Here is a 12,480-nt window from a genome sequence, read left to right as displayed (position 1 = left end):
GCAGGGCTGCAACTTGGTCGTCCGCCGATACCTTTGTACGGCATTACGCTGTGGATGTAAATGCCAATGAGGATGTAGCTGTTGCTAGGGCCGTCCTCCATTCCTTGTTTCCCTAGGAGTATGCTGGTTAATATGCTCCAATGGGGAGGTGGAGGCGCTGTATATGGTGTATATTATATATAAATATGTATTTATACTTGCTGGATGTTGTGGGGTTGGTATGTTTTCTTTTGCCACATATGTGTATGTGTATATATGTTGTCTTGTTTTCCTTCTTGTTGTATAATAAAATTGAGTTGGATTTCACCCCACCTTCCTTATTGTGTGAAGCTTGGTACTCTCCCATGTGTGGAGGCACAGAAGAACGAAGATGAAGACAGGGTTAACATACCTGTAACTTATGTTCATCGAGTTCTTCTGTGCCGACACACAACCCTCCCTCCTACCCCGCTGTGAACTCCAACGCAGATTGCTGTACTATGGCTGGGCTGTGGCTCTAGTCTTTAACGGGGTTATGGCTCTGTGTATTGGATGAGCGGCGGCAAGGGAGAACTGAGGGAAGGGGCCGTTGGCCGCTGGAGGAGCATGTGACCGTTTGGGCGGGAAACGGTCGCTGAGGCGCGCGGCAAACGGCCCCTTCGGAGCTGGGAAAGCGATAAAAAATCTTCCGGCGGCTGGCCTGCGCGTGCGCAGTACCCATGTGTGTCGGCACAGAAGAACTCGATGAACATAAGTTACAGGTATGTTAACCCTGTCTTCCCAAATATCTGTGAGTAGGCTGTGATAACTCAGATGATGGCCGTTCACTCACCATATACTCTGTGCTTGTGTGTGTTGCTGAATGCTAGGATGGAACCCATGCACTGAAGACTAGGGAAAAGCCTTGGCTTATATAAAGCCCTGGTTATTCTCAGATTCTAAGAACCTTAATAACACTTCCATACAGAACCAATGTGGTGCAGTGGTTTGAGTGTCAAACTAGGATCTGGAAGCCCCAGGTTTGAATCCCCACTCTGCCATGGAAGCTTGCTGGGTGACCTTGGGCCAGTCATACGCACTCAACCTAACCTACCTCACAGGTTGTTGTAAGGATAAATGGAGAGGAGAACAATGTAAGCCTCTTTGAGTTCCAATCGGGGAGATAGGCGGGGGTATAAATGAAGTAAATCAATATGTATGGATACCTTTCAAGGTACAAACTTTGTTCTCTAAAACAATAAAACCCTAACTTTAGTTATTCCAGGTAGGAATCTGATACCTGGAACCAAGGAAATAGAAGCACTAGTTCCCATCCCCATTACTTACTGTTCTGATGAACTTGCCACTCTAGTGAGAATTTTACCATCCCTGAAATGTCTCTGGACCATCTCTGCAATCTCTGTAACTAGATGGTTGCTGTTTTGGGTGTGTAGGAGTGTTGCTGGCACAGACGCTTTATCAGCTTGTTAAGCACAAACCAGATTGTTACTGTTATTTATTAATCCTCTTTTTAAAAAGTATTTTTATCCTTGCACTGGAAAATATCTTTTTTAAAGAAGGTATATAAGAAATCTTTTATTTGGAAGGTATTTTTAATTTTTGGCTTGAATCCCATTGGGAATTTGTATTTGAAAATGCCAAAGACAGAGGTCCAGTGCTTCAGTTGTTTTTGGGGGGTGGGGGGTATGAGCTGATATTCCATTTAGTGGACTGCAGCTGTCATTGCTTGATGTGGCCACCTTCAGTGCAGCAGAGAAATAGTGGGGAACTTTCTGTTCAAGAGCCTTTTTTGATTGAAATTGTGTTGAAGACAAGTTAATCATTTTGCTTAACTTCCCCTGTCCCCTTTTTGTACAGGAGATGCATCGTCGCTTTGAAAATGCTCCTGACTCTGCCAAGACTAAAGCTTTGCAGACTGTTATAGAGATGAAGGTAAGATATTTTATAGTAGCAGAAAGAACAATCAGTTAGCTAAAACAAAACGCATAGTATTTAGGGAAGCAGGTTACATTGTTAACAAGGCAGTATAAGGTGCAGTTATAGTTCCTTTGTAAGAGAGGGAAACAAAACTGGGACTTGCAGATCATTGAATAACATGCTATAAATAGGAAAACCTTTTCATAATCACAAGATGATGGTTGTGTTTAAAGAGCCCCTTGTAGCAAATTCAAAGGCTTGGTCCTAACTCATGGGATTTTATTCATCTTTGAACTGCAGACCCCAGACCATTCCACATACAGTTTTTGAGAGTTCCCTTGGTTTCAAAATGGCTTTTCCATGCAGCTTTGTGTGGGGTTATTTGAGTCACAGCCAATGATTAGGCAACGGATGATTTTCATCCTACCAAGATAAACCATTATACTTTTATACCTTATACAGATTCTTTTCATAGCCATCAGTTAGGTTATCTTAAGCAAATACTGATATACAGAGCCTCTAGTAAAACTGATATAGTATTTGGCCATAGCAATTGGTGGGAAAAGTGAATGGAAGATATAGTGAAATCTGATTTAGCAGGGGCTACTTCTCCCCTATTGGAAAGTGATATAAGTTGGTGCTCAAGATCATTTCAAAAATTAATATTTATTAATCAGTAGAATTGTGTAACTCTAGCATTTTTAAGTTTTTAAGGCAAAGGTATGGGCCCAGACAACATATGGTTGTCTGGGCTATACCCAACATATGGTTGTCTGGGCGCAAACGGAAGCATAAAATGCTTGTTACCCAGCCTTCTTCAGAAATTATTGTGTCTTCAGATGATTGCTGTTATATAACTGAAAGTAAATTTTCCAAGTTTTTACCAAAACCACAACACATCTTATGGACTCAATAACTGGATCCACCCCTAATTGAATATTATTGTAATAGCTCAGCTCCTATCTGGACAGGAAAATCCAGCACCTTGAGTACAACAGTAGTGCAGGGATTGCTGATTGGTTGGCTTCTGGCTTCTCTAAGAAATTCAGCAGTATGAATGTTACATTGATCACTTTTCAGTACATCTGACTATGGAATACCGAACATGCTACTGTTGGAATGGGAGGGAAGCAGTTTTCTGTTTAAAAGCTTTATATTTTGTTGGGTCCATGTTCATAATGCAATTCTATCCTTTTTTTTTTGCTTGAAAATATTAGATGCTTTTCCCAAAATGGAAGGACAGCTGTTTAATCTTAGTTAAGATTTTATCGTGGGAACCTATTAGGGGTGTGTAGGGACAGAAAGATTAGATTTTCCCACTCCAGAATCCTTCCTGCTTCAGAATCTTCTTTCAGTGGGAAAAAGAGTCGGAAATAAGTTGTTTCCAAAGTGGCAAGCCACTTCAGAAACCGCTTATTGCTCTGCTACAGTATGTTTCGTGAAGATTCAGAGCACACTGAAACTTCCCACCCCACCACTTATTTCCCTTCTCCTCCTCCCATCAGGTGAAATAAGCAGCAGTGGGAATTCCGTGCTTCAGCTGGCTGGCAGGAGGGATCCTCCCGCAGGCCAGCTGCAGTTTAAAGGGCCCTTCCTGTACTTCAGCTGGCCCATGGGGGGGATCCTCCCCACGGGCCAGCTGAAGTTTAAAGGGCCCTTTCCCTGCTGCTTGCAAGCGGCAGGGAAAGGGCCCTTTAAACTTCAGCTGGTCTGTGGGGGGGGGTCTCCCTCACTGGCCAGCTGAAGCATGGAAAGGGCCCTCCCCTGCCGCTTGCAAGCGGCAGGGAAAGGGCCCTTTAAACTTAAACTGACCCAGGGGGGGATCCTCCACCACCAGTCAGCTGGAGCCAGCCATGGGGTTTGAAAGTGCCCTGAAGCTTCCCAAAGCGACCCGAATCGCTTCACGAAGCTTTGATTCAGCATTTCCGAATCAGAGCCAGCACCTGACTACCTATGTATATCAGTTCATCTGAGAACAGCTACATAAGGTCAGTTGCAGACTACCTCCACTCAAAAGCTGTTGCTTTAGTTGTATGTTAAAAAGAGACTGAACATATTGTTACTTATATCTGAAGGACTCTAAGATTTCCTCCATGGAGCGTGGACTCAGAGATCTGGAAGAAGAGATTCAGATGTTGAAATCGAATGGAGCACTCAGCACAGAAGAACGTGAGGAAGAAATGAAACAAATGGAAGTGTATCGTAGCCATTCCAAATTTATGAAGAATAAGGTAATAAGTAAATAGCGTTTGTCAAAGAACCAGAATCTGCTTTAAAAAGTTCTGCCGCCATATCAAAGGACATATGAGGGACCAGCAGTACTGTTAGAGCAGTGATAACTCACTGAGTGACTCAGGAGACTCAGGAGCCACATGTTGCTCTTTGACATATCACATGTGGATCTTTTATACACCATTTAACACCAAACGTATGTTTCAGAAAAGTGGGCAAGGCCCTTGCATGATGGGGACTGTTGTCGGCAGTTGATTCCCATGTTGAAACAGCTGCTACTAGAATAGAAAAGCTGTGGACTTCTCTAAGGTGTAGGCCTCGTATCAAACGTAAGAGTAAATGTGACTCTTCTTGTTGATGATAATTGCAAACGTGGCTCTCCATGATCCATCAAGTGAGTACTTCTGCATTAGAATAACTAAAAAAAAACTTCCCAGAAAGCTGCAAATTTTTGTCAATCCCTAATTGAGGTTAGTAATTCAAAATCTGGACACTCGTATTCTGTTTCAGTGAGTGTTGAATTGTGTGTGTAAAGTGCCATCAAGTTGCAGTCAATTTATGGCAACCCCATAAGGTTTTCAAGGCAAGAGATGAACAAAAGAAGTTTGCCATTGCCTGCCTCTGCAGAGCAATCCTGGACTTTCTTGGTGTTCTCCCATTTTAGGAGATCTGGGAAATCTGGACTCAAATTTCAGGAACCTCAAAAAATCCAGGAAATATTCTCTGATCTGTTTAGAACAGATCCAAGAATCCTAGATTTATTTGGCCATTATTCCCTATGGGGAAAACTATCTGGGGGCTATCCAGGGAGCCGGCAATAGCATTTTTTCAAGCAAATTCCATCGAATTTGCAGGAAACCTACTGGCTATCCATTAAAAACTCTCCAGGTTTCAAGAATATTGGATCCCAGGATCCACTTCTATGAGCCCCTGAACAAGGTGCTCTCAGCCACTCTCCGTTGTTTCCTATGGGGAACACATTTCCAAGCAGGCTGTCAGGCAGATACACATTGGGGCAGGACTGCCAGTGGCAAAGGCACACTCCCAAATGCAACCTCAGCCCAGAGAAAGCCCAAACAGAACCAAGCCAAAAGCCCAGTACCCCCTGGAAAAGCTGCCCAACCACTCTCCATTGTTTCCTATGGGGGAAACATTTCCAAGAGGAAGCCCAACATAACCAAACTGAAGCAAGGGAATAGATGCAATCTGCTCAGTACCAAAGTTAATTATGGTGACCAACATCAAACCAGAAAATCACGTCAAAACAGAGAATTCCACCCAAACTAAGCTGAGCAAGAAGAACCAAAGTGAATCAAGGAGACAAATCAGAAAATCATATTAAAACATAATTCCACCCAAACAGAAGCAAGGGACACTTGGCCCAACTGAACCAGTGTCACTCGCAAGAAGCCAGGCAGACAAGGAGAGCTCCTACATGGATTGGCCACTCTCCTGTTCCTGTCTCTCCTGCTTTTCCTCACTCTCCCCTTGAAAAAAAAAAGCAGGAAAAGCCCAGGAACGAGCTAGCCACAGGCTGAAGCTACATTTCTTGAATTTATCCAGGGATCTGGATCTGAGTTCCTGGACTGGATTCCGGATCCTCTGTCTTGATTCAGGAAAACTGGATTTAGCTGGATCAGCAAAAATCTGACTCTTTTCAAATTCCAGATCCAGATTGCATACCCCTACTCCCATCCAAGTATTAACCAGGATTGGCCCTGCTTAGCTTCCCAGGTCAGGCTAGCCTGGACCATGCAGATCAGGGCAATGTTGAGTTAAATCTGCATAAATAAATAATCCTTCTGAAGCAGTGTGGTTTCCTTTTCCCCTTCTCCTATATTCTGGGAATTGTTTCTTATGTTTTTGGTCAACATTTGAGGGATGCTTCTCTACAGAAACTCTGGTTCAAAAGTACTATGCAGTATGAGAACAAAACGTGTTTGTTTATATTAATTCTGAGGCTCATTAATGCTGTACCTCCTATCAAAACATACCTTGAGTTTAATTATATGACAGTATTGGATGGATGATTTCTATGTAAAATAAAACAACGTAGTAATTATGTGAGAGAAGAACTGAAACCCAGGTTTTTCACTTGTTAAGTTAGGTACATGATAATGTCCACGTTTTAGACACTCTTATGTCATTGTTATTGGTGGAGTGAAATCTTTATTAAAATAAGTATTGAACTTGTGCTATTGTGATATACTCAAATCAGGAACATTTTTACAATTATAAATAAAAAAAATTCAAGTTAAAACAACTGCTGCTTATAGCGCATGGTATATTCCATGTGCGGAAGGGCTTATATGGTTTCCCCATTGCTGCTGCTAATGCAGTTCAGCAACAATGGGACTTCCACGTGGCAGGTTTCATCATATTTTCCCAGCCCTCATGGCCACTATTCCCCCACCAGGGGGATTTTACATTTTAAAAAGGCAATAAGCAAGTGATATAACATTGGCGTTACAATGATCTGCCTATAAGGTTCTCTGAATTCCAAGCTTTCATTTTTTAAAAAGTTAGTCATCGACCCCTTTTGTTGCAGAGATATAAGGGGAAAGGCATATCTAGAGGCTTTTTAAAAAATGAAAGCTGAGAATTTAAAGAATCTGACAGACAGATTGATGTAATACTATAACAGGATATCAGTTGCTGATTTTGTTAAAAAAAGCCATCTGAACAGAAAGGATGGCTGCCTCCAGGGAAAATGGCACTGATTTGCCTCTGTAGACCCCCAGGTTGCCCCTCCTGTTCCTGAGAATCCCATATCCCTTAGGATACATGTTACTTGGACTCAGCAGGATGCAGCAGAAGGAAGAGATGAGAAAGTTGTGTTCTGCTGCTGGAAGTGCCTTATTTGGGAGGGAAACTTTTGGAGCCAACCTTCTATTACTAAGTATCTGTATTCATTCTTATATGATGGTTAGAACGATATGGGGTTGGATTCAGAGATTCATGAGCTCTGCTTACATAGCAGATCTTCCTCAGCCTCATCACTACCACGATCACTTGAATTTGGCTCGTGGTACCCTAGGAAACAACATGGTGTACTGTGCTGGAAGGTTCAGTTCAAAGAGAATCTGTGGAAATTGCAGAGCCCCCCCCCCCCCGGGGGGGGGGAGTGAAAGCGCTTCTATCCATGCAAGGGCTACTTCGACTCTAGCCCTTGGTTACTTTAAAGAATCCTGTCAATCCTTCCACCATGATACATATACAAGTGTTGACTTTGCTGGCACTTTACATTCCCACTGTGTTGCCTGTGGAAGATTGATAGGGAAACATTTGATATGAATGTAAAAAAATAATAATGTCGTGGCAGGTAGAGCAACTGAAGGAAGAGCTAAATGCCAAGGAGGCTCAAGGGGAGGAGCTGAAAAAGAGAGTGGCTGGTCTTCAGACTGAGGTCTCTGCCGTAAGGTTGATTTCTCTGTGTGCAGTGGCCGCTCACGTGGGTTCTGCTAGCTTGGTTGCTTTCTGGGTAGCTTACCCTTTGCTTACCTTGCATTCTGTGATTATGGAGAACACTTGAACTAACTGGTATACTCTACTCTGTTTCTCTTCCTTGTTCACATCTGGTCCGTCTGTGTAACATCACAGCCTATAACCCACTCTGAACACTCAGTTCCGGTTATTTATTTAAGGGGTCTTGTGCGATATGAAAACTTATTCTTTTCTTTCCAAGTTCAAAAAAAAATAATTAGTCATGTGTTAAAGATGTATGTACTAAGCTTTTGAAAACAATGGCCCATATAAAACCTGACTGTTAGGACTTCCTGGTTGCATGCCTCTGATTCTCTCTTCTTAGGGGCTCTGTAATGTTGATAAATCATATGCAAAGCCAGAATTGCAGACCTTGTGCTTTCCCCCTTTCCTGTGTTGCCTTGATACAGAAAATGAATTTGATGCTTTGGGCATTTCAAGACTTTGATTTACTGTAGTCAGCATATTTGGTTACCATTTCTAGGATAAAAAACAAATTGACACTATTTTGGAGACTGAAAGGGGAAGCTATTTCTCTACATGAAAACTGAGTAGTAATCTTACTTTAACAGTTTTATTACTTTCTAATGGGATATTTGTTGTACCTGAACTGTGTGGCTTAAAGACTTTGGAAACCTGTTTCTTAAAAAAAAAAATATTCTACCCTGTGCACAGATGAGACTGGCCCCAATTTTTGGGAGTAATATTGGGAGTAATAATGCTTAATACTACGCACTGCATACGAGTTAAGTAAGTTAAGAGTTAAATGAGGAGGGCTAAAGTAATAAAAGGAAGGGGAAGGTGGAAGAGAAACAAATCTTAACTTGGGAAGGCAGTTTTTAAAGAGGTTTGCCAACAGGCCTAGAGAAAAATGTCCTGCCCTTTAATGGGATGTTATTTACCACTGTGCTGTGAAAAACTTCAGCTTAAGCTTCTGAACATTTTTTACATTTTTCTTGGGCCTTGTTGGCAACCCTGTTCATAGGCAGAAGTGTATTAAAGTTGCCTCTGCACATACCTGCTCTGCACATATCTTTTCAGGGTTTTTTTACCCCACCTTTCTTCCCATTTGAGGCAGCTTACATGTGTAATTGTTGTACAGAGAAACAGAAATTGGAGATATTGCTGTAATGCTGTCAGGGAATAAATTATATTGATGATGTATCTTCCACTGACCCAAGCTGAACTGTTCCCAGTTCTTAAAACCAATGTTATTTATTCTTCTCATTTTTGTAACGCTTAAGGCAGCTTAAGTTATGATGCTTCGTAATTTTTTCTTATTTTCTTTGTACCATTTTCTAATTTTCAGCAATCGATAAGAATCTTTATCTGAACTGAAACAATAAGTAGATTGGCTACAGTTTAACAGTCTTCGTGAAAGAGCACCATTTTCATTTTTAGAACGCTTAACTTTTTGTATCTCCAAAATCATTTTGAAAATATATTTACACAAAGCATGTTTTACCTTCTCTTTTTCTGATTTCTTAATGCAGCTTGACACCCTTTCAGTACTTGAATTATATACTAAACTGGTATTAAATGCTCTCTGACACTTCTGTATATTCTCTGTGATTCCTTAATGTGCCAGTTGGTAACTATTGTTCTGTTTGATTCCTCCATTAGATTGGTCAGGTGAAACAAGAGCTGTCACGCAAAGACACCGAACTGCTGGCCTTACAGACAAAGTTGGAAACGCTCACAAACCAGTTTTCAGATAGCAAGCAACACATTGATGTGCTCAAAGAGTCCCTCACAGCTAAAGAGCAGAGAGCTGCCATTCTGCAAACAGAGGTAAATAAAACATCTTTGAAGTATTGTGCTGTATAAATTACATTAAGCTTCCCTTACCTGGGAATCAAGTAAACAAATAAAACAGTGCTGAGGAGTTCTAGACTATGGTAGGGAGAATGGTAGCATGGCATAGAATTTCACATTTCCCCTATCTAGCCCCTTCCTTTTGGAGCTTGAATCCTCCTGTAGACACTCACATGCCAACTGCAGTCAGTTAAGGACAAATTCTGCTGGATAAGACTGAGGGTCTGTGCAGTCCAGCACCTGGTTTCCAAAAGTAGTTGGTTTTGTCTGTCTAGTGTATATTTAAAATATTCAACAAAGCATGCACATGAATATATAACTCTGCCTTATAGAAAGATAAGCTCTCCAAGCTTTCCTTTATGTCAGACTCAAGCCCGGATATCAAGCCTGTGGTTACAACCACAGCCTTGGTTGTAACCTCTGGTGTAAGCACTGGAGTGGATCTCAGGCCTCCAAGTCTAACTTATCTGCCATGCCTTTCCGGAAGAAAATTATTGGGATGCTCTGCTCTAGAGGTATTAGTGCAAACCAGAGATAAGAGCAAATCTGTCTCCTGCTCCAGGAAAACTATGCTTGTTGTACAGGGCAAACCCAGGTAGTGCTTCATCGCTAGTTCTTCTTGCTCCTTCAGACGTAACTTTCAAACTGGAGATTCTAGGAACTTCTGTTATAACAAGTCAGCGTGACCTAAACCAAGATTCCAACTCAGGACAGTCAGATTGCACTCAGTTTACTCCACCAGCTGGAGCTCAAACAGCCCCTAGTCTAACTTTGCTACTGTGAGGGAATCCTCTCAACTATTTGCTTGCATCTGGTGAGAGTCATCATTGGACAACTTGGTTCATGAAACTGTCCAATAGAAGCCTCACAGATGGGGTTCTCAAGCTCCAAAGAAGCGTGCCAGAGAACTTGGTGGTCAAACATATGCTACAGCATTTGCTGTGCCTATTTTTATTGTTCCAAGGATGAATGAAGATTGGTGCATACCTGGATCTGATGTTCAGATTTGCCAGTAGAAAGAGTATTTGAATGAAGGCACTGAAATGAATGCTGGACAACATTCACTGGGCAGGGGGGAGTTCTTTTCATCTGTAGACCGAACAGCATCGAACCTTCCTCTACCAGTTTGTCTATAGCACATAAGCCTTGTATACGGACCTCCGTGTTTGCAGAACAGCTGCTCCCATTTAGTTTGTCCTTAACATATTTAGAAAATCATTTAGTGCATCCCTACATGGTATCTATGTATAACACTGCCTTGATGAACTTTTGGCTCCATTTACCATTCCTGGAGCAGGGAGTTAGAGATGTTCATCAGCAAAATCAATGCTTGTACTGATGTGATTTACTGATAAATACTCAAAAGCACTCTTAGATAATCTGCTACTTGGGAGTCTTCATAGATGCACACAATGCTTGAATCATCTTTACCTCTAGGACAGGGTACAAGATATCAGTGGGGAAGATCCTGTCAATGCAAGCATCAGATTTCATGCTACTGAATTGAATGCTGACCCTAATGATAATCTCCATAGATACAGTTCTTTGTCTTGATTGCACTTCTGGGAGCTTCAGTGGCTACCTCTGGTCCAGCAACAAGACACTTCCTGAGAGCAGGTACCCATTGCACTTGTGCCTGAGCAGCAATAAACTGCAAAGGGGAACTGTACTTAGGGAACTATGCAGAGACCATCTGTCAGCCAGTGCTAGCCTGACAAGATGATGAGCATATTGCATGGGGCATGCACCCAGGAAAGGTGACTGAAATAGGAGTCACTGCCCAGCATAAAACTGATTAAAACTTCATGTGATTCACAAAGTCCTGTTTGCCTTCTAGTCTCTCTTCTAGGGAAACATGTTCTTGTCTTCACAGACAATGTCTGTCTACCAAGGTGCACATTAATAGTCAGAGTGAAACCAGTGCAGAGGAACTGACATGCCTCCTGAACTAAACAGAGTAACACAGCTCACCTTTAGGGCTTTTATAATACTGGAACATACTGTCTCAGTTGCCAGGATTTGTAAGTGGAGTCTCTTCTAATGAAACAATCCAGGGGCCATCATCAGATTGCTGCTGCAGTGCCATCACTTGTTCACCTTCCCCACCAATCACAATATGGCAGTATTCCCCATGGAGAGAACAGATGCCCTGTCTGCAATGCAGCCTCTGTGCCTTTTCTGCAGTGTCATGTTGAATGATGCAGAAATTTACTAGTAGGAGCATACTTACAGCTTGTAAGAGAATGCATGTGTATAGGCACTTGATGACATGCTCATTTGCAGAAGGCCCTGTTCAGATAAATGAAGCTGCCATGATGGAGCATAAGGCGAGAGAGAGATGGTCTTCAAGGGCCAAGGGCATGAAGGGCTTTGCATGTTATAGCCAAAACTTTGCATTGAACCTGATAACTGATGAGTAGCCTGCAAATGGAGAGACTGCAAAATGGGAGTAATAGTCATGCTCCACTAGCACCTGATGATAACTGAGTTGCAGTGTTCTGCGCCAACTGGAGTCTCCCGCTTGACTGAAGGGAGACCAATTAAGAGTGCGTTACAGTAGCCTAGTCTTGTTACTATGGCATGGATCCAGGTGACCAGATCAGCCGTATCAAGGTATGGAGTCATCTTTTAGGCTAGATTGAGTTGAAAGAAAGGCTTTTTTGCAACAGCATTGACTTAAACCTCCTGATGACCTCTCCAGGTGCCTTCTTTAGCAACAATACTGGATCCAGTATAACTCCTGAGCTCTTAACTGAGTCAGCAAAGGTCAACTGAACCCTATCAAAAGTGGGAGCACAACATCCTTCAGACCTCAGGCTTCCCAACTAGCACCACTGTCTTGTCTGGGTTCATTTCAATTTCTTCACTTTCAACTATTTGATCACAGCTGTCAAGGAGGGACTCGAGACCGCTACTGTATTGCTGTGAGTTTTGGATAGTGAGATACAGAGCTGGGTGTCATCTGCATATTGATGACATCCAATTCCATAGCTATGAATTATTTCTTCTAAAGGCTTTCAATAGAGGTTGAATAACATGAGGGATAAGATTTCA

At 42.2% G+C, this 12,480-nt stretch overlaps 1 protein-coding gene across 2 annotated transcripts in view; it reads left to right on the top strand.

The window, feature by feature from the left end:
* Positions 1-12,480, top strand: part of ERC1 (ELKS/RAB6-interacting/CAST family member 1) — a 261,544-nt gene that overhangs the window by 50,029 nt on the left and 199,035 nt on the right. For both annotated transcript variants that reach the window (XM_054988425.1, XM_054988424.1), the window contains exons 4-7: positions 1,837-1,911; positions 3,972-4,127; positions 7,451-7,534; positions 9,235-9,402. In XM_054988425.1, the coding sequence (XP_054844400.1) occupies positions 1,837-1,911; positions 3,972-4,127; positions 7,451-7,534; positions 9,235-9,402 (483 nt within the window). The remainder of the gene's footprint in view (positions 1-1,836; positions 1,912-3,971; positions 4,128-7,450; positions 7,535-9,234; positions 9,403-12,480) is intronic.

The sequence above is a fragment of the Eublepharis macularius genome, chromosome 9, assembly GCF_028583425.1.
Source record: "Eublepharis macularius isolate TG4126 chromosome 9, MPM_Emac_v1.0, whole genome shotgun sequence".
NCBI lineage: Eukaryota > Metazoa > Chordata > Lepidosauria > Squamata > Eublepharidae > Eublepharis > Eublepharis macularius.
This window is presented reverse-complemented; position numbering and strand designations above follow the sequence as displayed.